Source organism: Sciurus carolinensis, chromosome 8 (assembly GCF_902686445.1).
Source record: "Sciurus carolinensis chromosome 8, mSciCar1.2, whole genome shotgun sequence".
Classification (NCBI taxonomy): domain Eukaryota; kingdom Metazoa; phylum Chordata; class Mammalia; order Rodentia; family Sciuridae; genus Sciurus; species Sciurus carolinensis.
In genome coordinates this window covers 29,672,009-29,696,602 of record NC_062220.1, presented here as the reverse complement: position 1 = coordinate 29,696,602, position 24,594 = coordinate 29,672,009, and the positions used below count along the sequence as shown (strand labels likewise).

The 24,594-nt window shown below is 39.0% G+C and overlaps 1 protein-coding gene across 1 annotated transcript; it reads left to right on the top strand.

Moving 5' to 3' along the window:
- Positions 1–5,816: 5,816 nt before the first annotated feature.
- Lmod2 (leiomodin 2) lies at positions 5,817–13,555 on the top strand. Its single transcript, XM_047562819.1, has 3 exons — positions 5,817–6,214; positions 11,410–12,780; positions 13,324–13,555. Exons 1-3 carry the CDS (start codon positions 5,942–5,944, stop codon positions 13,348–13,350), a joined length of 1,671 nt encoding a protein of 556 aa, XP_047418775.1. The 5' UTR covers positions 5,817–5,941; the 3' UTR covers positions 13,351–13,555.
- The last annotated feature ends 11,039 nt before the right edge of the window (positions 13,556–24,594 follow it).

Sequence of the window (24,594 nt, the reverse complement as noted above, 5' to 3'; positions counted from 1 at the left end):
TAACTCTGTGAATGATAGGGGTCTACTCTAGCATAAAGCAAAGGGTCCATAGAAATGAGGTTTTAAGTTAAATGTTAAATACATATATAGATATATATGTTCTATAATACTTAAATGTTAAATATGATTTAAAATGAAAATAAGCTCATATAATTCATTCATTTAACTGTCTTTTGTGCTTATAAGTAAGAATGCCAGACAGACATGTTGAAATATGAACATTTCTCAAAGTGACCAAATTCTTCCTGAAATCTGGGTGTTATTAAAGGAAGAAAACAAGAAATGATTAGTAGCACCTCTAAACACTCCTAAGTATTAATTGCCAAAAGTACATAAGCCCTAAGCCAAGGAATTCATTTTAGGAAATGGGAGGTTCGATATGCATGTGTTGTCAGGAGGTCTCTGACTACTGCCTTTTAAGGCTACTAACTGAAGTACTGTCTGCTGACAGGGCTGGTACTGTTGATTTTTGGAGGCACTATGAGTGTTGCTCACTTTCCTGAGTTTCCATTAGCATCATGACAGTGCAGGAGAACAGCCGCCCGTTAGGCAATCCTGGTAAACTAGGGCTACAGACGGCAGCTCTGAGGTAATGTTAGAGGTAACCACGTAATGCCAGCCAAGAATCAAGTCCAAAGTTCCTTGACACCGCCTAGAGAGCCCTTCCCACCAAATATTCAACACCTGTAAGCGCTTACTCAGTGCGGGACATATTGCTGGTGGCTGTTAAATAGCAGGTGGGGGTAAGATACTAACGCAGCAATAAATCAGACTGGTTTCTGCCTCATCTCCACCTATTCTTTTAACCTGTGCCAAAGTCCATTTTGGTTTTCATGCTCTCCTGTGTGAGCTCAGAGGCAGTGCTGTTAGCCTGGAACGTTCTTTACCCACTTCTGTGCCTTCTCTGACTCCACCCACATCTTCATCAATGCTCCCTGGTCTCCTCCCCTCTTCAGGCTTGGCTGGAGGTGCTGGGTGCACTGTGTTGTCGCCAGCTGTCTGCTCTCTCCCAGGAGTATGAACTCCTTGAGGGCAGAGTCTGGATCAGTTTCTGTTTTTCTGTTTGTAATCCTAGCTTCCAACACAAGTTGGTAAATGTGTGTTAAACAAACAAACAACATTTCAAGAAGAAACAAAAAGGGAAAATCAGGGTGAAAGATAAAGCTCAATTATCCCTAAAAAAAATAATTGTCAGATGAGAGTCTCTGATAATCAAAAATCAAAAACTATAAAAAAATTCTCCCCAAGATAGTATTAAAAAAATGCTAATCTTTTAAGGCTTATAGTATTATTGATTCTAAAAACAATTCTACACAAAAAACCAATATGACCAAGTAAATGTGCCGAAATATAAAATGCTAAATTATTCATCATACTTAATTCCTAGTTAGAGTAAGGTGGTAGTGTTTGGTCAATTAGCAAGATTTTATCCAATATATTTAAAGTTTCTGGAGAAGATATCATGAACTAGCATGGTGCATGATTTGTGATTATTTTAGTGATCAGAGATTTGTAACAAACATACAGCAATCTCTGAATGACCATTGTTCTGAAGGTAGTGTCTTTGAGAAGCATTTTTTTTTTCAGAGATGCTGCCAATCAGCAGGGCACTTTAATGCCCCTTCTTCTGGAGTCACCTTCAGAATCATTCAGGGGACACCCAATATTTGGCAGAAGAAACTCACATGTCACTATATTTATCTTGTGTTGTTCCAATGAGCGAACTAAAAATACATGAGCTGATTTTCCAATCAGTTTCAACACAATAGAAAGAAGAATTGTCCACACATTTGAAACTATCCAAGAATGGAATGGACTTTTGGCATGGACCATTTTCACCAAAGATATTCAGGCAAACAGTAGACCATCCTTTTTAGAGATATAAAGAGGATTATTCCCAAGGTTCTTTGAGATGTGTGATTCTAAGAATATCTGAATAATATTTTATAGTCACACAAAGTGTGTAGTACAATCTGCATGCATCGAGCCCTAACTTCCCCAGGTCTGGGTTTGGATGTCACCCCCTTATGGAAATCTTCGTGTATGAAATACTGCCCACACCATCTTCTTCCTTCCATCTTACACAACTCTGCTTTTCTCATATACCTTTTATCTGATACATTCTGTACTTACATGTTTATTTATATTTTATCTGTCTCTCCTAAAAGAAACATAAGCTCCAATAGGAAAGGGACTTAGTTAGTAATGTTCACTGCTCTAATCCCAGCAATTAAATTAGATTCTGGCATGCAGCATGTGCTTAGTAAATTGTAAAATAAAAATTAACTATATGTATTTATATACACACACTACATATACATACATATATAATTACAAATGTGAGAGTTAAATACAATTCCACTATTATACATAATTATATATTTCAAAACTTGCACAATGGTTAACATATTCTATATCTAATGATTATTGAAAGAATGCAATTTGTGCTATCATATGTATTTTTTCTTTTTTTCAAAAAGTTTTTTAGATAACTGTTGTCTGTTTTATCTAAAATGTCATCATAAAGTTGAATAACTCATTTTATTCACAAGATTTAGCTACCATGCCTTGATGCCATTGCCAAAAATCTAACTCCTTTTCTCAAATAGCAAAGATGTATCTCCACTAAGGGTACACAAGGATATATGCCACAGGTAAAAAATATCAAATGAACAAATGATGCATCACTCAGTGTATAAATGAATGAAAATATCACATGTACCTCATAAATGTGAACACATTATTTCAAAAAAAAGTAAAATTAACCTAAAAATGAACTTATGATGTCCTGTTTCATCATTACCTCTCTAATTAGTATCACTGAAAAATGTCATAGATATTTTTGGAGGCAGAATTCCATAATGAGTTAAGATCAAAATATCTAGTTAAAATATTCCTGCAAAAAACAAAGTTAGATGACTTGCTTTTTATAATTTCAAAACATACTACAAGTCTACAGTAACTAGGGTCATGTGGTGTTGGCATAGGGACAGACACATAGATCAATCAAACACAAATGACTCTCCAGAAATACTCAGTAATTTACAGTCAATTAACAATTCCATAGGGGAAAACATAACCTTTTCAATAGACAATGCGAAGACAGTGAATATCTATCTGCATGCAAAAACATGACTTTGTACCCTCACCCTACACTTACATAGAAAGTAAGTCAAAATGATAATAAGCCTAAATATAGAAACCTAAAATTATAAAATCCTTAAAAGAAAACAGAGTAAATCTCTGTTAGGAAATGATAGTGGGGTTAGGAAATGATTTCTTTTTGCAGTATGAGGGATTGAATCCAGGAGCATTCTACCTCTGAGCTAGAGCCACTTCAACTTGTGATCTTCCTCAGTTTCTCAGCCTCTTGAATAACTGATTACAGGTGTATACCACAACACCAGCTAAGAAATAATTGTTTAACTATAATACCAAAACACAAGAAATAGAATAAAAAATGATAAACTGAACTCCATTAAAATCAAAAGCATAAACTACCCTATTTGCATTAGTTTCAAAAGAAATAAAATATTTGGGAATCAATCGAACAAAAGAGGTGAAAGAACTCTACAATGAAAACTACACCATCACTAAAGAAAGAAATCAAAGAAAACCTTAGAAGATGAAAAGATCTCCCATGCTCTTGGAAAGAAAGAATTAACATTGTCAAAATGGTCATATTACCAAAAGTGGTATACAGATTTAATGCAATTCCTATTAAAATCCCAATGTCATTCTTCATAGAAATAGAAAAGGCAATCATAAAATTCATTTAGAAAAATAAGAGACCCAGAATAGCCAAAGAAATCTGCAGCAATAAAAATGAATCAGGAGGCATTACGACACTAGACCTTAAATTATACTACATGGCCATGGTAACAAAAACAGCATGGTATTGGCACCAAAATAGATAAGTAGACCAATGGTACAGAATACAGCTCACAGAAACAAACCCACATCAACACAGTTAACTCATACTAGACAAAGGTGCCAAAACATACATTGGAGAAAAGATAGGCTTTCAACAAATGGTGCTTGGAAAACTGGAAATTCATATGCAGCAAAATGAAAGTAGACTTTTATCTCTCACCCTGCACAAAAAAAAATCAACTGACATGTATAACTAATTAGAACAAATAAAATTTTCTTAAAAAAATTAAAAACATGGTCTTCAAAAGACCCTGGAAGACAAATCACAGATTGGCAGAAAATATATGTAAATCATATATCTGATACAGTACTGTGATCAATTTATAACTCGTTAACTCATCAAATGTTTATTTAGAAATAAATATTTTATAATCTATTTTACCAAATAAAATACAAGATGACCAATAAACACATGAAATGATACTCAACACATCATAAGTTAAATAAGAGAAATGAAAATTTCATAAGAGAAATGAAAATTCAAGACTACCATTTCCCACTCACTAAAATGACTGTAATCAGAAAGACCAACAATAATAGATGAGGATGTGGAGAAACTGGAACTTTTGGTCACTGACTGAGGAATGTTAGTGGGGGCAACCATTTTGGAAAACACTTTTGCAGTTTCTTAAAAAGTGAATTTAACATATATCCCAGTCACTCTACCCTTATGTATCTACCCAAGAGACATGAAAATATGTGACTCTAACATTTGCCTGTCCACATATTTACAGCAGCATCATTCATAACCCAAACCTAGAAACAGCCCAAATAATCCCTGTTGAATGTATACATGAAATATTTATGTTATACAAATATTAAAAATGAATATTGCCATTCATACACATTTTAATAGTTTTTATATAACTCTATGCTAAAGTTTTATTCTTATGAAGTCCTGTAAATAATTATATCTATCTTAACACATTCCCAAGAATATGTGCATATATATAATTACAAATCATTATCCCTTCAATTTTCAGCCCAGATACAAATCTGGGTTGAAATTCTATCTTTACCATTCTTAACTCTGTGCTCCCAAGCTAATTACTTAAATCTATCCTAGAAAACATTAGTAATGGTATACACCTTAAAGGATTTTGTTGAGGGAGATAAAATATTTAAAATGCTTAGCACTGGGCTAGAGTCACATTATTCCTTAATAAATCATAACCAGAATTACTATTTATCATCTTTGGATTTTATCTGAAGACCTAGTTTTTTACTAAAACTCATGGGGTGGGGAAGGAAGTCATTTGGTGCAGTGGAGAAAGTTACCTCTGCCTTCCCAGCTGTCTGGCTTCAAATTTTTCACTTAATCTCTCAGACCCTCAATTGCCAAAATCTGTAAATGAGGATCATGTTATTTATCTCACAGGACTTCAGATTAAGAAAATCATATGACTGCGCTTTGTAAATTGTGAAGTACAATGAAATTATAAAGCACCGTATTATTGTGACCTCTGTCTCTATCCTCACCACCCACAGTATGTTTATATGAAACCAGAAACTCTATTCCTAAGGTACTGTGGAGTCATTACTCAATCTCTAAGTTGATAATGAAAGAATATTTTCATGGCCATGGTGGTAGTGGCAAGTCATTTCTGAAATAAATTTTATTCCCTTGCTTTTGAACACAAAGTGAGAAGAACCATGTCACTCCCTATCTGAAACACTCTCTGCCTGTCCTCATGAGCTATCAGGCTCAGCTAAATATGGCCCTGGCCACTATGCTAATAATCCCCGTTGGTTCTGAGACCTCCATCCACCACCACCGATGTGACATTCTTTGTGTTCAAATGTCTAGCTGACGTCTGATGCTTAAAACAGCCCATGCTTTCACCCCCTCTGCATTGTCACAGCCCTGGATCACCACTCTTAAAAGGCTACTTCAGCCACTCCTAGCACCAGTTGCCGACCAGTCTGCCCTCTGGCCTCCCTGCCTGCCGGTGGCTGCCTTGAATGCCTGGTTCTTCCAGCTCTTTGGGAGTCTGACGAAGCAGGGACCATGTCTACCTTTGGCTACAGAAGAGGACTTAGTAAATATGAATCCATCGATGAGGATGAACTCTTGGCCTCCCTGTCAGCTGAGGAGCTGAAGGAGCTAGAGAGGGAGCTAGAAGATATTGAACCTGACCGCAACCTCCCGGTGGGGCTAAGGCAAAAGAGTCTGACTGAGAAAACCCCCACAGGGAATTTCAGCAGAGAGGCACTGATGGCCTATTGGGAAAAGGAGTCCCAAAAACTCCTGGAGAAGGAGAGACTGGGGGAATGTGAAAAGGTAGGCTCCTTGGGACTTTTCCTTAGCTTCTCCCACTGCCCCGCCCCCACCCCAAGCCCAGTCACTCTTGCTTCCTCTAACTTTTCAGTCCCCATGACTTTAACATTTTTATAATCCATTTGTACAGATCATACTAGGTAAAAATTCTTAGCTGGGCTTTTTTTTTTTTTTTTTTTAATTAACTAAATGTGGGAACCTCAAGAGGAAAATAATTCACAATCAAGGTATGAGTTTAAATGTTTTGCCAATCATAAGTCTTATTTGAGTTGCAAGTTGGTGACAAGGCATAGTATCTGTTTCTGTGATTCCTTTTCAGTTCCGTTTGTTTTGTGTTGTTTTTACTGCAGTAATGGCTACAGGAAAAATAGTTACATGTTTCCAACACCAAGAAGTGTGGGCTGGTGGGATGCACATGGGACTGAGTCAAGGGACTTATTACTAGTCCTGCTCTGTCCCCAAACAACTAGACTTTGACTAGATGGTCACTTCTGCAGGATTCTTTCTATCTGTCCATTGAGGGAACTCAGTACAGTGTTTCTTTTGTGAATAAGAACCCCTTTGAGATTTTGATAAGTTCTAGACCTCTTCAAAAAAATGCACATGTACATGTGCAAACACACACACACACATACACACACAACACACACATGCACACTTTTGCATATAATTTCACAAAATGATGAAAGCCCTCTGAAGACCCAGGTTAAGTACACTCATGTGGATCATCTCTGAGTCCTTCCTATTATATGATGGTGATTCTGAAGCTAGGAAATGTGGTCTTATCAGAGAGCTCAAGTTTATTAAGCTCTTGTGTACTGCCCAGTAAACAGTGACTTTGAATCTGCCAAAGAATCATTAGTGGAAGGAAGTTCAAAAACAATGCTCTGGAAAAATCATTAGATCCAGAAGAATGTTATAACGTAAGAAATGTTAGTATAAGAAATAAAATCCTGAATTTGTGGAAGAATACAAGTCAGGAGAATAGTTTAAGATTCCTGCACTCAATAGAAATTGCCCACAATCAAAATGGCTTCTAACCATCCACAAGCTGCCATAGTACCAATCTGGGTGCTGCTGGGTGATCTTGATGATAGGTGTGTAGGCCACATTTGCAGCAAGATAAATATGTGTGAGTTTTGTCCATGTCAATCATTGCAGGAAGGGTCACTGGGATTAGGACAGGGTCTGCCAAAGCCACAGTCATGGCCATGTTGAAAAGCTAGAAGGGGAAATGAGAAGGGACACATATGACCAGTCAGGATTTGGGCCAGTCAATTCCTCCACAACCATAATAATGTTAAGAACATTTTTTTTTTTTTTAATTTAATCTGGTGTGGGAATGAGTGTTAAAAGTCTGGTGAAATAAAATGGCATGTTTATTAGAGTTATTAAAGAATATCCTTCAATAAAAGAATAAAATTGTCTTTGGAATATTCAGGACATATAGCCAACTACAGCAATAACCCAACAAAGGCATGTTAATGTCATAATGTCATGACAATGGTGGGAACCAAAGGACAAGCTGTTGTCAGCTGTTGGTGAAACCCACCTGATCCTGCCAAAGGTTTCGCTAATCTCTGCCAATGGCTTATCAGCCCAATTAGAGAGGCTGTCTTGTTTATGAACTTTGATTCCTTTCTCGGCTAGTTAACTTTCCTCCCACTCCACTTTCCTGGCTGGCCAGCTGTCTCTCTAGTCACAAGGAGTGCAGAGCAGAAGCATGCTGATGGAGGGTGTAAATCCATTCCCAGCACAGGAAAAGACTCAAAGCAGCTAAGAGGGGGGAGGAACAGGGCAGCTGCATAAGTGACGAGTTATACAGCAGGACCATGAGAAGGAGCTGGGGGTCTTGAGGTCAGGCTGCTGGCTCTGTAAAGGCTTATGAAAATCCTGTGCAACACCTGACTTCTGCCCACCCTGGTTTACACAAATGTGTGCTGAGCGAGAGCCCCGGGGACCTGGACACACAACCATCCAGAAATCCAGCTCCCCTCACTTGAGTAACTACGGGATCTTGGCAGGTGCCAGTTTTTTCATATTATCTCATTTCATTCTTACCCCTGTGCACTAGAGAACTGAGCCTAGGAGAAGTTAAGAAAGTTATTTGAGGTTAACAACCTGGAAGAAAAACTGAAATTCAAACTAGGTTCTGTTGGCACAAGAACTCTGGTTCTTAAAATTGTGGGTGCCCAACCAGTAGCATCAGCATCACCCAGGAACTTCTGGGGGCTGCAAGTTTCAGGGCTCCCTGAATGACAACTGTCTTCTGAATGACAAACTCTGGGAAGGGGACCCAACAGCCCTCCAGGGGATTATGACTTTAAGAATCACTCAATTACTACTATAGTTTCCTTGAGACACTAAACTTAGTGAGTCATCTAAAGTTGAACGGTTTTTTGTTTTGTTTTGTCTTATGGGCAAAAATACAATGAGAACTAAAAACCAAGCCACTTGCCTCTTTGTTGATATAATGAACAACAGGAGGCAATCAGGAGAAATGACTGGCCACCTCCTTCTCGTTGCATTACCCATTCTCTAGAAGTATGAGCTTCTCCCTGTTCCCTCCCTGACCACCTCCTCCTTACCTCACCACCCATCTTCTCACCTCCATCCCTCAAAGGACCAGGGTTAACCCCAAAGTAATGGCAAACAGGGTATCTATATCCACCAGTGCAGGAATGATGTATAAAGGAGGTAAAATTTGTTTCTGAACCTCCCCTTTCACCTCCATTCTCTAAGTCCCGTTTGGCCTTGTGACGTTCTCCTAGACATTCCCCCTATGAGAAAACCGATCATCTCAGATGACTCAGGACTATCTAGATTTTAGAACTAAAAATCCTGCATCTTAGGAGACTCCTTAGACTAAGGCATACAAAGCAGGACAGTTGACTGCCTTATCTCTACCTGACCTCATCAGTACTTTCTCTAAGGTCTAGTCCCAACAATAAGCAGCTGTTAACTGATGTCAGGTAAGCAAACCTGACACAATCCCTGCTGTCACCCAGCTAATAGTTTATTGGAAAAAAATGACAAGTATTTATAATAAAGTGTGATAGGTAGTTAGTTGCGGGAGATAAAATACTATGGGGAACACATTGCAGGGATAACTTGAAGGGGCATCAAAGAAGGCTTTCTGGATGAGGCAACATTTAGGTGTTACATGACAACTCACTTTGCTAGATAACAGGAACAGAGAGGATTATCTTTCCAGGTGTATTTTGAGGGGGAAACATCTCTTGCAAGTAGAACCTAGAGGACGTCAGAAAACCAAAGGGCATAAAATATAATAGCGGCATAAAAGGCAGCCTAACTTGGAGTTTGATTCCTTTCCTCCAAAGGCTAAAACAACTAAGACACATTTGTAAACATGTGCGCACACACACATAACTAACACGGCCTAGGATTATAAGAACATATGTCAAGGGATTTGGGGTAGTAGTGAGAACTGTCTGTCTGCAATTCTTCCTTCCTCCAGGTAATCCATTTATTCCACTGCTGGCCCTTTCTTGCTCCTCATCTATGCCAAGAGGCTTGATCAGAGCCAAACTCTGTCTTTTGTGTTGTTGGGATGTGACTGGTAGAGAGCTGCCACCAAAGCCCCCCCTTACACACACACACACACACATACACACACACACACACACACACACAGAGAGACAGAGAGAGAGAGAGAGAGACAGAGACAGAGAGAGAGAGACAGAGAGAATCCCTGTCTTTCCTGGTCCCAAAGAAGCAAGTAAATTAAGACTGGACAAGTCATCCCAGAAGGGGCTGACCCCTTCCCAGGCCATCACTTGGTGCCTGCCACTCCACACAAGTGGATCTCTGGAGCCTATTTTGTGATAGCAACTGGGCAAACAAACTTGGAGACAGCTGCAGTGTTTTCCAAAGCTTGATCCACATGCCTCAGGCAGCAGCAGCCCTTGGAGTCGAAAACAACTTTCCAAAGTAGAGGGAAGAATCAGAGCTTTGGGGACAGGGGAGAGCTCAAGGGCTTCAGAGAGGATAAAGAACTTGAAAGACGGCATGAGGGAAAATCAGGCTCTGTCAGCACTTTCCAGACTTTTTTCTTTTTAAACTTTTTTTTAGTTGTAGGTGAACACAATGTTTATTTAATTAATTAATTTATTTATTTTATGTGGCGCTGAGGATGGAACCTAGCATCTCACACTTGCTAGGCAAGTGCTCCACCACTGAACTACAACCCCAGCCCGACTTTTTTTTTTTTTTTTTTTTTTTTAAATCACTAAAGATAACAAGAAAAAGAAAAAAGGGGTCATGTGGGTGTCTTTGTACAGTGAATCCTATAAACAGAAAAGACAAAGATAGCATGAAACTGTGTTTACCAGAAAGTCCTTTGTAACTCATACATGTGAAATAAGTTAAGACTGGGCAATGACTTGCTTCACGATTTTCTACTGTTCTCTGCTGATCCATGTGACTGGTTAGAATCTGGTGAGTGCTAGAGTGATCTTTCCCTCCTGATCTTCTGCAGTCCATCTCACTTAAGCCTGAGCTCACTGGAGGTTTTCAGGTGATTGCTGGAAAAGGTGATCTGAATGTTTTTCTGCATAGAGCCTGGTTTTGACCTCCCTACTGCTGGAAGATGTGGAGCATCTGGGTCCCTATGCCCGGCTCTACCACAGAAGTAGATAAACATGGCGGAGCAAATGACACCCTTGCTTCTGTCTACACTGAGACAAGAGGGGCAGAAAGCAATTGGCCCCAGTCACATCTGCTATTGCCAGCAAATTTGGGGGAGAGTTTTTGAACATTAGATAAAGCAAACACATTACCATAGTATATATGATGAAGAAATTAGAAAGAACAGAGGGCTGATCCTAGATGGAGGCCTGCATTTGCTAAACTCTAAGTAGACAAGAAGTTAAGTAGTGCAGAGCCCATAGTGAAGAGACAGATTATCAGTGGTTTTCCAAAACTGAGGTTCTGACTTATTTGTTCACATTGGCAAAATGATAATATATTTGTACTCAGTAAGTCAAATGCTTGATATTCTGTGCAAAACAAATGTGCTTAGAAAAAGTTGTTTGATGGTTATGCAACAAAATGTTGACCTTGGTTCCCTGAACGAGAGAGGTCAGAAGCAAGGCATTATTAGCATTTATCATTGTAGACTTGTCACTTGTAAGGTGTTATTGTTATAAATTAATAAAATGCGCATTAAAACTCCTTAGGTTGCAGAAGAAGACAAAGAAGAGAGTGAGGAAGAGCTGATCTTCACAGAGAGTAACAGTGAGGTTTCTGAGGAGGTCTATACAGAAGAGGAGGAGGAACAAGAGGGGTCCCAGGGAGAAGAGGAGGAAGAGGATGAAGAGGACAGTGAGGAGGAAGAGGAAAGAACCATTGAAACCCCAAAAGGTATTAATGGAACTGTGAACTATGATGATGTCAATTCTGACCACTCCAAGCCAAAGACATTTAAAAGTCAGATAGAAAATATTAATTTGACCAACGGCAATAGCGGGAGAAACACAGAGTCGCCAGCTGCCATTCACCCTTGTGGAAATCCTACGGTTATTGAGGATGCTTTGGAAAAGATTAGAAACAATGACCCCGACACCACAGAAGTCAACCTTAACAATATAGAGAACATCACAACGCAGACCCTCGCCCGCTTTGCCGAGGCCCTCAAGAACAACACGGTGGTGAAGACGTTCAGCCTGGCCAACACGCACGCCGATGACGGCGCGGCCACGGCCATCGCGGACATGCTCAAGGTCAACGAGCACATCACCAACGTCAACGTGGAGTCCAACTTCATCACAGGAAAGGGGATCCTGGCCATCATGAGGGCTCTCCAGCACAACACGGTGCTCACTGAGCTGCGCTTCCACAACCAGAGGCACATCATGGGCAGCCAGGTGGAGATGGAGATCGTCAAGCTGCTTAAGGAGAACACGACGCTGCTGAGGCTGGGATACCACTTCGAGCTCCCAGGACCAAGAATGAGCATGACGAGCATTTTAACGAGAAATATGGATAAGCAGAGACAAAAGCGGATGCAGGAGCAAAAACAGCAAGAGGGATATGATGGAGGATCCAACCTTAGGACCAAAGTCTGGCAAAGAGGGACGCCTGGCTCTTCACCTTATGCATCTCCCAGGCAATCTCCCTGGTCATCCCCCAAACTCCCCAAGAAAGTGCAGACTGTGCGGAGCCGACCTCCATCTCCTGTGGCCACACCCCCTCCTCCTCCACCTCTTCCTCCCCAAAAGTTGCCTCCGCCTCCTCCTCCGCCCCCTCCTCCTCCACCTCCTCCTCCTCCTCCTCCTCTCCCAGAGAAAAAGCTCATCACCCGAAATATCGCAGAAGTCATCAAACAACAGGAGAGTGCCCAGCGGGCACTGCAAAATGGACAGAAAAAGAAAAAAGGGAAAAGGGTTAAGAAACAGCCAAACAATATCCTCAAGGAAATAAAAAATTCTCTGAGGTCCGTGCAAGAGAAGAAAATGGAAGACAGTTCTCGACCTTCTACCCCACAGAGATCAGCTCATGAGAACCTCATGGAAGCAATCCGAGGAAGCAGCATAAGACAGCTAAGGAGGGTAAGCCACCCCAGAACGGAACTTCAGGCACGGATTTAATAAATGAGTGGGCCCCCGTTGCCTGGTGGGACCAAAGTCACCTCTCTAAATACTTACTAGTATTTTAAATATTTTAGTATGGGAGGGCATGGATACCAAGGGGTAGACACATGAATAAGCACATTTCCATTTGACAGGTGCCTGAGCCACCTGCTGCATCTCAGTCCTATGAGGGCCAAGACCCCTTTAAGACATTCCATTATATATGAAGTCCAGTTTCCTTAATAGGAAAGTCAAGGAGTACATTCTACATTCCAAGAGGATTCATCACTTGTCAAAATTTTTACACAAAATTGCAGGAGGGACAACCCGATCTATAATATAAAATGTGAATATATATGCAGCATTAATCAATCTATATTTGCTTTTTTCTCAGAAAATAGTGCTAGAGATAGACCCTATATATATATCTATGTATTCGTGTGTGTATGTGTGTGTGTCTGTGCATGTGTATGAATTTCTTTTTGTGTTGATTCATTGAAAGAAAATTCCCTGTATTTGTAGGTGGAAGTTCCAGAAGCTCTTCGATAAAAACAGTCTCTAGAAGAGTATGCAGAACTGTTCAATGGTGTTAAGTAAAATACATCGTGAGATGTTTTTTTAATTGTCTTCTTTAATTTGAAATGTTCTCTGACTTTAAAGATAGCTTCACCCAGAAATTCCGAAGAGAATTTAAAGAAACAATCGGCATGTTTCTTCTGTAAATATGAAAATAAAGTTCTTTTTTATGTCGTGAGATTTGTGTGGGAAAGAAGTGGTTAAAGATGCTCTTCATATCTCTGGATGTGTTGGTGACGCTGAGCTGTCAGGAGTTTAAGAAATGTGCTGTTATTTTTGTAATCTAAATAAATTTGGATCGAAGGGCTTTTTCTTTTTTTAAGAAGTCAAACTAATATTTTTCTGTGAGTTGGTACATTTGTCAGGTATGTATGTAACATTGCTGAATATTAAAAATATTACATTCTCACTCAAAAGGTTTGAGTCCTTAGCATTTGCCTTTCATTTTTTCCTCATCTCTAAGAAAATTTGATCATATCTCTTTCTAAAGGACTGGAATCAAGAACTTTCTTTTAAAAAGTTCACCAGGCACTGTGGTGAATGCCTGCAATCCCAGGATCTTGGGAGGTTGTGGCAGGAGGATTACAAGTTTAAGGCCAGTCTGGGCCTTAGTGAGACTGTCTCAAAATTAAAAATATTTTTAAAAAAGAATGGGTGTGCACCTCAGTGATAAAGCACCCCTGGGTTCATTCCTGCACACCCCCCCTGCAAAAAAAAAAAAAAGTTTCTTGTAAAAATAAAAGGATATCATTCTGGATTAATTGATATTAGAGTCAGGAAGACAACGGATATTCCTGTGTTTCCATAAGTAAAATGGTAGTCAGAAGTTAGTTCAGTCATCTATTATGAAAATCAACTATTTCTGGAAGGGAAAAAGTGGAAAGTTAGGAAGTTTCTTGATAGGGAGGAAATAAGTGCCAAGAGAATGCTTGGAAGGCAAACCCACAAATTCCCTGCAAACTTCCGGCTGATACTACAGACACAACATTCAGGTCTCCCTAGGAACCCTCCTTGGATGGTGGGTCTCAGTGGTTTTTTGCTTTTTTTTTTCCCCCTTAAACAAATTGTGGCAAAACATCCATGAAATATACCCGATGACATGGGTGATATATTTGCAATTCCCTGCTATCTTTCACCTCCATGCCACGTAGTTGGAAAGGCATCCAAATTCCCATCAAGGAAAGATGTATCAGAGATTACTTTGGCTCCACTCTAGTTCTCCACCCTCATTTGCAAAAGCTATAAATCCTTTCTAAAGTCCTTTGTATTAACTATGATTAGCCACATATCCTTTGTGATCTACAAATTAGAGCCGTGGTCTTGGCAAGCTATCAGGGTCACCCATTCAATAATGATTTGCTTCATGGAGAGCTTTGGCTATCTCCAATCAAGAAGACTGTATTTCCTTATAAAATTTCTCTAACACTTCTTGTGTGTTTCTTTCAGTCTATTCCCATTGCTCATCCATTCTCTTACTCAATAAGAACAGCTGATGTAATCACTTCAAGAGGATTCGAGAGGCCCAGTGAGCTAAGTCAGTACACTGGCTCCATATGAGGGAGTGGTAGGTGAGTGACATTGTCTGAACTAAGTTCTCTCCTGGATATTGCACAACCTTGAAAGGTGCTGTCCCATTGTATATATGAAGAAACTGAGGCACAGAAAGGTTAGGGAACCATGACAACATAACCCAGGTTCCTTCCATGTCATTCTCCCTCAATGCTTCCATCCCAACTGGAATCCTCCAAAGGCTCATTCTTAAACCCACAGTGGAGGTGGCTATTTCCCTTGGAAGTGACCTGTTTCACTTCTTTCCATTAGTGTTCACAATCATGTTTACTCTTGTTTAAAGAAATAAAAGTTAAGTTTAGGTGTTTCAAAGGCACTCGTGTGTGTATATGTATGTGTGTGCATGTACGCGCGCAAATTTAGACTAGAAAGCCAAGCCAGATCTCTCTTTTCTGTAACACTATGCGCTCAAAGACAGGGTTCTTCTACATGGAGGGGTGGGAGTGAGAGGTGAACAGCTTCCAACTCCATCCTGTTGAGGCAGAGGAGCAAGTGTCTGCTGACAAATTGGTCATCGACAAGAGCATACAGGAGTCCCAGAAAAGGTACATGGTAGAACTCTGGGAAGAGGAGGGATGAAGAGGGAAGAGCTAGTGGCATGTTGACAGGAGCTCCTTGGACTGGGGAGACTGGCCAGCCCCTCTCCTCGGCAAGAGGAAGCATATTTTCTCTTTTGCATTATAAAAGACAAAATGCACTTACTAGGTACTTAACAAAATTCAAATAAAAATATGGATCTTCTCATTCAATCCACAAAAGAGAATACTATAAAGTCCATAATAAGACATAATGATGTTTATCCTTAAGGAAAAAACATTTCTAGAATGTGTTACTGTAGAATCCAGTACTATAAACATGTAAGATTTTATGTTAAAACCATCATTCAACACGAAATGGGGACCCTAGTTCATACTCTCTGCAAACTCACAAAGCTGGTATGTAACTAATTAGTTCATCTTCTATAAAGAGCTTTCAACTCACTGGGAGAAAAGCTGTCCAAGGTCAGATGAGGCATTTAGGCTATGATTTATACATACACGTTGACCTCTGAAAATACACCTCATTCTGATTTGAAATCAGGCCAGAATGCTGAGTCTCACTCTGCTTCACAGGCCCTGCTGCCACAGGTATTTAATAACTCAGTGTCAGCAGGATCTTGATTTAACACTTGCCCTGAGATGGTTACCATGAGGGGAATGAAAGGAAGAGGTAATGACAGGCTGCAATGCATATGGAGATACTCTAAAGATGGGGCTAAATCAATATGCTCTTGAAAAGATCTCATAACTACTTCTTTTTAAGATGAAGTTAAAACTGTCTCTTATTTGTTTCTCTGAGGCTCTTAAGGTGGACTTTTATGTCCATTAATCATCACATATGATATAAATTGACCTAAGAATTGACCTAAGACTTAGAAAGATCAAAAATAAGCACCACAATTAAATTTGCACTTAATGTCTGCAGATATTTCCTGAGTGACTACCATGTTCCAGAAACTCCTCCAGATGCAAAAGAGATCAAGCCCCATCCTCATGTGACACATGTTCCCATGTAAGGAGGGATCCTGTACTATTCCTTCCTGCACCTGCTCATGTTTTATCCAGTGGCTCCTATGCAGGAGGAGCTCTGCTCCACACTGGGGAGACCAACCTGAATTAGAAAATGTCCTCTACCTCAAAGTAGTGGAAATCCTAAGAAGTCAACCTTCCCAGATGAATAAGAACTCTTATTCATCCATGAGCTGTACAAAAATAGGTATTGGATGGGTTTTACCTATAAGCCATATTTTACCATTGATCCTTGATCTAAAGCAGATGTGAAGTGAAGGAAAGCTTATCAGAGAAGGTAATACTTAAATTTGTATGTTTTAAAGGATAAGAGAAATCACCAGGCTTAAAAAAAAAAAAAAAGTCTAATGATAATGAAGGACATCCCAGTTTGAGGAAAGAGGGTACTATAAAAAATGGCCAGAAATCATAGAATTTTATGTAATTCTGTAAAAACATCAGTTTGGTAAAAAGTTAACATTTCCCTGTTATTTTTTTTAAGTATTATAACCTTGGTGGATTAAGAAGAGAAGCTTTGTGATTTCTGTATGGCCTTTTCTTTTTACAAAAATAGCATGTGATCAAAATAACTACTGATAAACTTGAAGTATGCATCTTTTAAAGTCCTTCTTCATGCATATTTGAACACACATGGAACTATTTTTTTCTACCAAAAGGGAAAGATAGCTTATATACCATCATACCACCCACATTTTATTTAATCAATTTCACCAGCTATCAGATATTTAGAGTATTTTGATTAGTCTTCTGGTGTTGGGTATTTTGTCTGTTCCAAATCAGTCCTTAGCATTTGATTATTCTAACCTTTCAATTTCCCAAAACCCTTAGAAGAAATGATTGGTTGAAAAAATCACAGCTAAAATGTTGTTTTCCAAATAGAACAGAGTCATGGGGCATCATTGTGGTACACCAAAACTGGAATTAGGTTTCAACCAAATTGTCATGTTTACCAAGTTTCTCTTAGCCAAATTACATGCCTATCTGAACCATGGACATGTGGTAAGCACATTTCAAAAAGTCAGTAAATTTTCCTATGTCTAAACAAAAGCCTGAACAAGACAGTGAAAGCTAAGGACTATGGACCCAACTGTGAAAGTGATGAGGCACATCAAAGGATTGTAAGAGGGGGAGCAGCATGATGTTTACTTAGGTTTTAAAAACATGACTTGTGCAATCCAGGGAAGGATGGAATTAGTTAGGCCCAGACTGATGGCAGGAAGACCAGTTAGGAGACCATTGTTATGATCTAAGAATGAAGTAGGCGATGCAGACTTGAACTGTAAATGCTGCAGAGACGTGCTTGACTCAGAACAGATGGAACAGACTTTAAGAAAGTGTAAACTAATTGGAATTTGGTTACTAGTCGAATGGAGATGGTAGGGGACAATGCAAGAAAGGAGTCTAGGTGGATACCTGCATTCTTGGCTGTGCCATTTGGATAAAAGCCACATAATGGAACAAGAATATAGCAGGAGTAGGTGTGGTGGTGGGGAAGGAAGATGGGTTCAATTAAAAACAGCTTTCTGAGATGCCTTTCCATTTGAATGTGAGGGTCTAGAATCCTGATGGTTGCGTTTGTGCTGCAAGTAAGGATTTGGAGGTTCATGTGGTCTTAGTGGCATTTAAAGATAGGACACCCAGGGGAGTGTGGAGAACAGAGACACTGAGTATGAGCAGAAAGAGTGGAAGAAATCAGAAGAAAGAAATATTCCAAAGCAGCTGCACTAAGGAAGGAGTAGGCAATGGCATAAAATGACTCAGTGAGTCCTAGAGCTGGAGGTATTGACCTTGAAGAGAGCTGTTTCACAGCGCAGTGGAGATGGACATCAGAATGTTGAATTAGGGTAGCGTACAAAGTAGTGCCACTCGGCAAAATGGGGAGTGAAGCACAGTGCTTAAAATAATGACTATGCTGATGGAGGGTAAGAAGTCCACCCAGGCTCAGGATTGAAAAAGACCTGTCTTCCAGGTATGTCTGCCACTTTAACCTGACATGAGAAAAATTTCCATACACACACAGTGTCATGAACCACATGATGAGATGTTGGTCAACAGTGGGCCACATATACAACAGCGATCCCATTAAGGTTATATATCCTAGTAAGGTCATAGCCGTCTTAGTTTATGTAAGTACAGTCTACAATGTTCACACAAGAACAAAATCACCTAACAACAGATTTCTCAGACTATATCCCTGCCCTTACGTGATGCATGATTGTATATTATTTTGTCTATATAGCCCTATATCTAAGATCCAGATAAAGTTTGGAATCCTCATTTCATCTGTGGCAGCCCAAAATCTTCTGCCAGATTACTGAAAATTCCTGGGTGGACTCAGGGGTTTATCTACTCACCGCTGTCTTTGGCTCCATACCAAGAGTGCACCTTGCAAACCTATGATTAATGTTCATACAGAACCCCTCATCACCCTTTTGTAATTTCTATAGACTCAATATTGCATGAAAATGTGGTAAAAGAAAGTGGGTTTAACATTAGAGCAACACAAATAGCTTCAAATTAAGCATGAGAGACCTGTTATTAAAAATCCTCTGGCTAACTCACCACCAGAGATGTTTTCCAAGTTTTATACCACATGAGAGTCTGTGTTTTCTGGCAAGCTCTTCACTTCCTTCCTCTTCCTCTTCTCTTCTCCTGGTTCAGCCTCAGCACCACCCTTCTAGATCGCCCTCGGGAGTTCCAGTTCTATTCCCTCTGTCATGCACAGCAAATTCAGCTCTGTCTACCCTTCTCCTAGGGCGGCTTTACCTCTACCTTTGCATACCCAAATAGGTCAATGTAGTCAGCAGATCAAAAGGGACTTTTGTTTAACAAAAGTCACTCTAATGTTATAATTGTGAATAGGATTTTCCCCTCTCTGAAAAATGGTACCTACTATCCTTCACTACCACGAAAATCCCTGTTGAACCATTCACGATCCATTACCTGAACTGATGTATTGCTGTTGCTTCCTGACCGGTTTCTCTAACTTCATTCTGTTTATTCCTAATTTGCCTTCAACATGCCAAAGTGATATTTTTCCAAAACGCAATTCCGATCCTCTCAGTCACCTGCTTGGAATCCATCAGTGCTAATCTGCACTCTACAGCATAAAGTCCTAATCCCTGGGCACGGCAAACATGATCCTCATTATGTTTCTCATTCTCCCTGACTCGCACTCATGAGGCCTGTGCCTGAGCCACCATGAACAACTTGCGGTTCATGGATCTTGCCCTCATCCTGACACACACATTTCCACACACCATCCTACCCGTGTGGAATTTGCTTCCTGCTTTTTACATCTCCTTAGTGTCTACTCATCCTTCAAAGGAGACCTGATAGGTGAGCGGCTTATTGCCCAAAGGCATTATTCAAAAGAGCCTATATTCTCTCTACATTCTCCCTGAGTGGCCTCATCCAAACCTCACATAACCCCAAATCCCACCCCTATGGTTCTAGGCACATACCTTGAAGTAGACATTTGAGACGCATGCGTGTAACACTGAACTTCTCTTCCCGCTCCTGTTCTTGATGTATTCCACAGTCTTGTATTTAACTCCTTCCATATTCTTCCCTATCCCAGTCCCTTTTTGTTTCCCCGCTGGGTAAAGATTTTTTTTTTTTTTTTCAAAAAATTCAATTAGTTCTAACACAGCACTTACCACATGAACTTTTTAAGGACATTACCCATGTCTGATCTTGTTAGTGTCCCAGGGTCAAATATGTTTGATAAATGTTTAATGAATGAATGATCCCTATAAAAGATTGCTCCCAATGTGTAATCTTCATGATAATAGCATTTTATATTTCTGACGTTGTATAGTGTATGCTTTTCCAAATAGAAAATGCCTCTGGCTCATTCAACATTTTCAGCCAGCATAAGGCTCAGGTCTTGTCCCACAAACATTCTGTATTTGCTCATACTATCTTTTCAGTTCAGAATTACTCCCCCCCCCCCCTTTTCATCTCCTTGGGTCAATAAGCTACTCATCTTTCAGGGTTCATTGCTGTGGAATTTATCTGTTCCATTCTTCCCTGAGTCATCCCTCACTCAGACTTCTCATTTGGTGCTTACTACATTTAGATTTGCATTGTACTTGTTCATACATTCTAATATCTTCCTGCTCTCCCACTGTACTATGCAGGAGATCAGATGCTATATCTTATCTTTGTGCCTCATTCATAGTAAGGACTCAGTACATATATTTGAAGAGATAATTAGCTGCTCAACAAGAATGAAGAGACATATGATGGTATTGTCTTACCCCTCCTCCTAGGTTGACCAACAGTGGGATACTTTTCCTTAATGCTCCAACTAGATATTACATGAATTGCGTTGCTCAGCTGTGAAGAATGCCCTAATCACTAACCATTTTGTAACTTCATGAGAGAGGAGATATTATTTTTGAAAACCACGTTAATCAGATGACATATTGACATAAAGTGTTCACAAGTCAAAGAGGGGAGAATAGGTGACAAGTATTTTACCCTCACATAACCTTTAGTGCATAATATTATTGAACTCTGTGGTAACATGGTAAGGTCTCCAACAAAGTATACTACTTAGAATTCCTGTATTCAGTGACTTCTGCCTTCTGAAGGATCCTGAGATCTGTAAATCTGTATATCATCAAAATACTGTGGTCACTGGGACAAACTGCTAAATTTTTCTTTCTGAATGAAATTTCAGATGATCCATTAATAGTGGTTACATGAACACAACAAATGATCAAAACACAGCAAATGATCTAAATTACAATTTGCAAGTTGTCTTTTGTGAAGTTGTCAGGAAATAATTCTCCTTCAAGCCATGGGTTGGTGGTGCCAGATTCCCCCATTAAGAAATAATATTCATGTGAACACATCAGCCAATGAATAGCATCTCAAAGGGATGCTTTCTGTTGAAGCAAAACTGGAAAAATGAACTTTTTAAAAAAATTACATTAAAGAAGAGTTCAAGGGAAAATACCTATTTGTGAATGTCTTTCTAGACAGAGGTTACTTTAAATTCACAAAGAGGACTCTGAGGTACTTCCGGATAAATCTCTGTGTAAACATTTATTAAGTACTTGGGATTACTCAGATGTACCAATTATCTAATCTCATAGTTCAAATGTAAAAAATATTTTAATGGTGATAGAGTAGGGACTGGGGATCAGGAATAAGCAAACCAAAGACACACTGTAAACAATATTTTATTCACATACTCCCAAAATCTGGTTTTGTCCCAATCTCTGAGCTTGCCCTAGTGGCCACTGGTTTAGCTGTATGATTTTATTGCATTTTTCCTTTCTGTTGCATTTTGCTTTGAAAACAAAGCATGACTTGGCACGTGTATAAGCAGAAAAAGTAAAAGTAAAGATATTGGAGTGACATTTTTATTTCTTACCATTCCATCGATGGTGTTTAATGTCACCAGATTGGTAGGGTACCATAATGGTAAAGGGTTTTGAGCTTGAGACTAAACTCTGCCACTTACTTAGCTATTTAACTTTGTGCAAACTATTAACCTTTCCAAGTTACATTAACCTTTTTGTTCATATAAAACATTTCATGCAGTGCCCACTGCTGAATTCCAGCAAAACTGGTTAGTAACAGTGTGAAGTGACACATGTACCTACATTTCTTGGAATAGCATGTTGAACATTGAGACTTGTGCATGTCCAAAATTCCATGCTTAATTATCCTTTTTTCCCAATTTTAAGGCAACAGCCATCTGGAGATCCTGATTTAACTTTGATGAAACAATTAAATTAATAAATATATATATCTGTCCTTCCATTGACAAGTTTCACACCTGCAGATTCAACCATGTATTGAAAATATTTGCAGAAAAATTGCTTCTGTACAGACTATGTACATATTTACTTTTTCATTCTTATGATTCTCTAGTACCTGTTTCAGGTATCATGAGTAACGTGGAGAGGAGGATGTGTGAGGTTATACGTAAGTACTACACCACAACCCCAGCCCCTTAAAGTACATCATATATATATATATATATATATATATATATATAATCGATATATATATATATATATATATATATATAATCGATATATATATATATATCGATATAGATGAATGCTTTTGCCCATGCACACTAACACCATGATCATTTTCAAATAACACTAAGTTCTAATAACATTTCAGTGACCTGTTAGAGCAGACCTTGCGATTTTACATAGGTTTCAAAGTTGACTTAGCAATTGGTTTACACACTGGGTGTACAGCTTTGATGTTAAATGACCCCTCCAAAGGTTCCTGTTAAAGGCTTGTTCCCTAGGGGGGTGCTATTAGGAAGTGCTGGTCCTTGGATGTTGGAACTTCCTGATGGGGACTGTAGAACTCCAGACCCTTCCTCATTCTTTTTGCTTCCTGGCCTTGAGGTAAGGGTCTGCTTTGCCATATGTTCCCCACCATTGCTAGCTGTACCCTCATCAGAGGCTACAATCAACAGTCTGTCCCATCACAGACTAGAAGATCCAAAACTAAGTCAAAATAAGTCTTTTCTCCTAACAGGTTAATTGGCTTAGGTATTTTGTTATAATAATGTGAGGCTGAGTAATACACCAGTGTATCTCCCACATTTGGTGTCAAGGTTTTTCTGCCATTCTTTGTCACCAATACATGTCTTTTTGCCATTCTTTCATAAATGATTGTAAGCCCACCTTCTATGCAAAATTGACAGTATCAAGGTAATTTAATAAACCACAAAAACCTGCTAAGGAGCTGGCAGGAGAAAAAAAAAAGACTGGTCACTTAGCATTATGTGCTCACCTGAATTTGCCATATTACCCTGATCTTAGAGAAATATTAGTACATGAAAGAGATTTTTATTCTGGTGTGTACTTCCAACTTAGAGTAACAATAATCACTGTAAATAGTGTGCTTTAATGTAGGACGTTAGGATAATAACACTTGCATTTAAGTGCATTTATTTATTGGTTTGGAAAATCAGACATCTGGAAGGAATTTTGAAGACTTAGAACATTTCCTTTTGCTCATATTTGTCAGATCTGCCCCCCCTTTTTAAAATGTGTATTTGAAAGCATTTTAGAAAATTTCTAATCTTTTGTTTTTAAAATGCCCATTCCTATCCTCAAATTTTGTTGAAGATCATATCAACCTCAAGATGTAGAAATAGACAACTTGAAAGATCCCAAAGTTTATGTTAAGCAGTTCACATGTGGGGTCAATACTAATCCTAACTCATCATATATCACAAATGAAGACTAAAATATGAAGATAATGCTAAATCTGATAAGGTAAAGAGCAAACACATTTTTTTCTGTACAAGTATCTTACCTTTCCCAACAACCCACCAAACCTCATTTAACCATATATAATGGTTCGTCAAGTAGGCTTTGCAGAATCAAAACAACTGGAATGCACAGTGTACATTTCTCCTGAGCTGGTGGAATGATGTTGCTTTAAAAATGATTTAGATAATTGGGAAAAAAAGAAACATGAAAAAGATAGTGATTCTCATCAAAACCAGTTTTACTATTGTTTCGTTCTGGGAAAACAACATGATAGAAGTGCTTATTTTTCATCCTTCAAAATGAAGATTCAAATACACTTAATTTTACTGAGCATTCTCTCAGTCCCTTATCTTGAATAAAACACATGCTTATGAAGAAAAAGTGTCCTCCCTATTCTCTGCCTCTTTAATACTTTCACCCTAAAAGAAAAGGATTCTGGTTTTAGGGGTGACAGAATTAGGACTTGGTCAGCTTGGTTCCCCTATATCCACTGGAATATGATAATGCCTTTCTTCCCCTTAATTTCTTTTTTTCCACACCACATTTTATTTTCTTGCCTCTTTTCCAACAAGATTGAAGTACATGCAACCAAAATTAGAACCTCCCCTTTCTTACCAATAGTAAAACTAGGAAGTTGGACTTAAAGTGTTGTTTGTTCTTGTGCTCTTGGAAGAACTCCCAGTCTTTAAATTGATGGTGCAGCTGTTGATTGAAAACTATTCGAAAGATATATTCTGAAACTTGTCAGACAAGTCCATTGTAAGGGTTTCTAAAATGTTTACATCTAAGAAAAGACAATGCCTATTTAACATCCATCA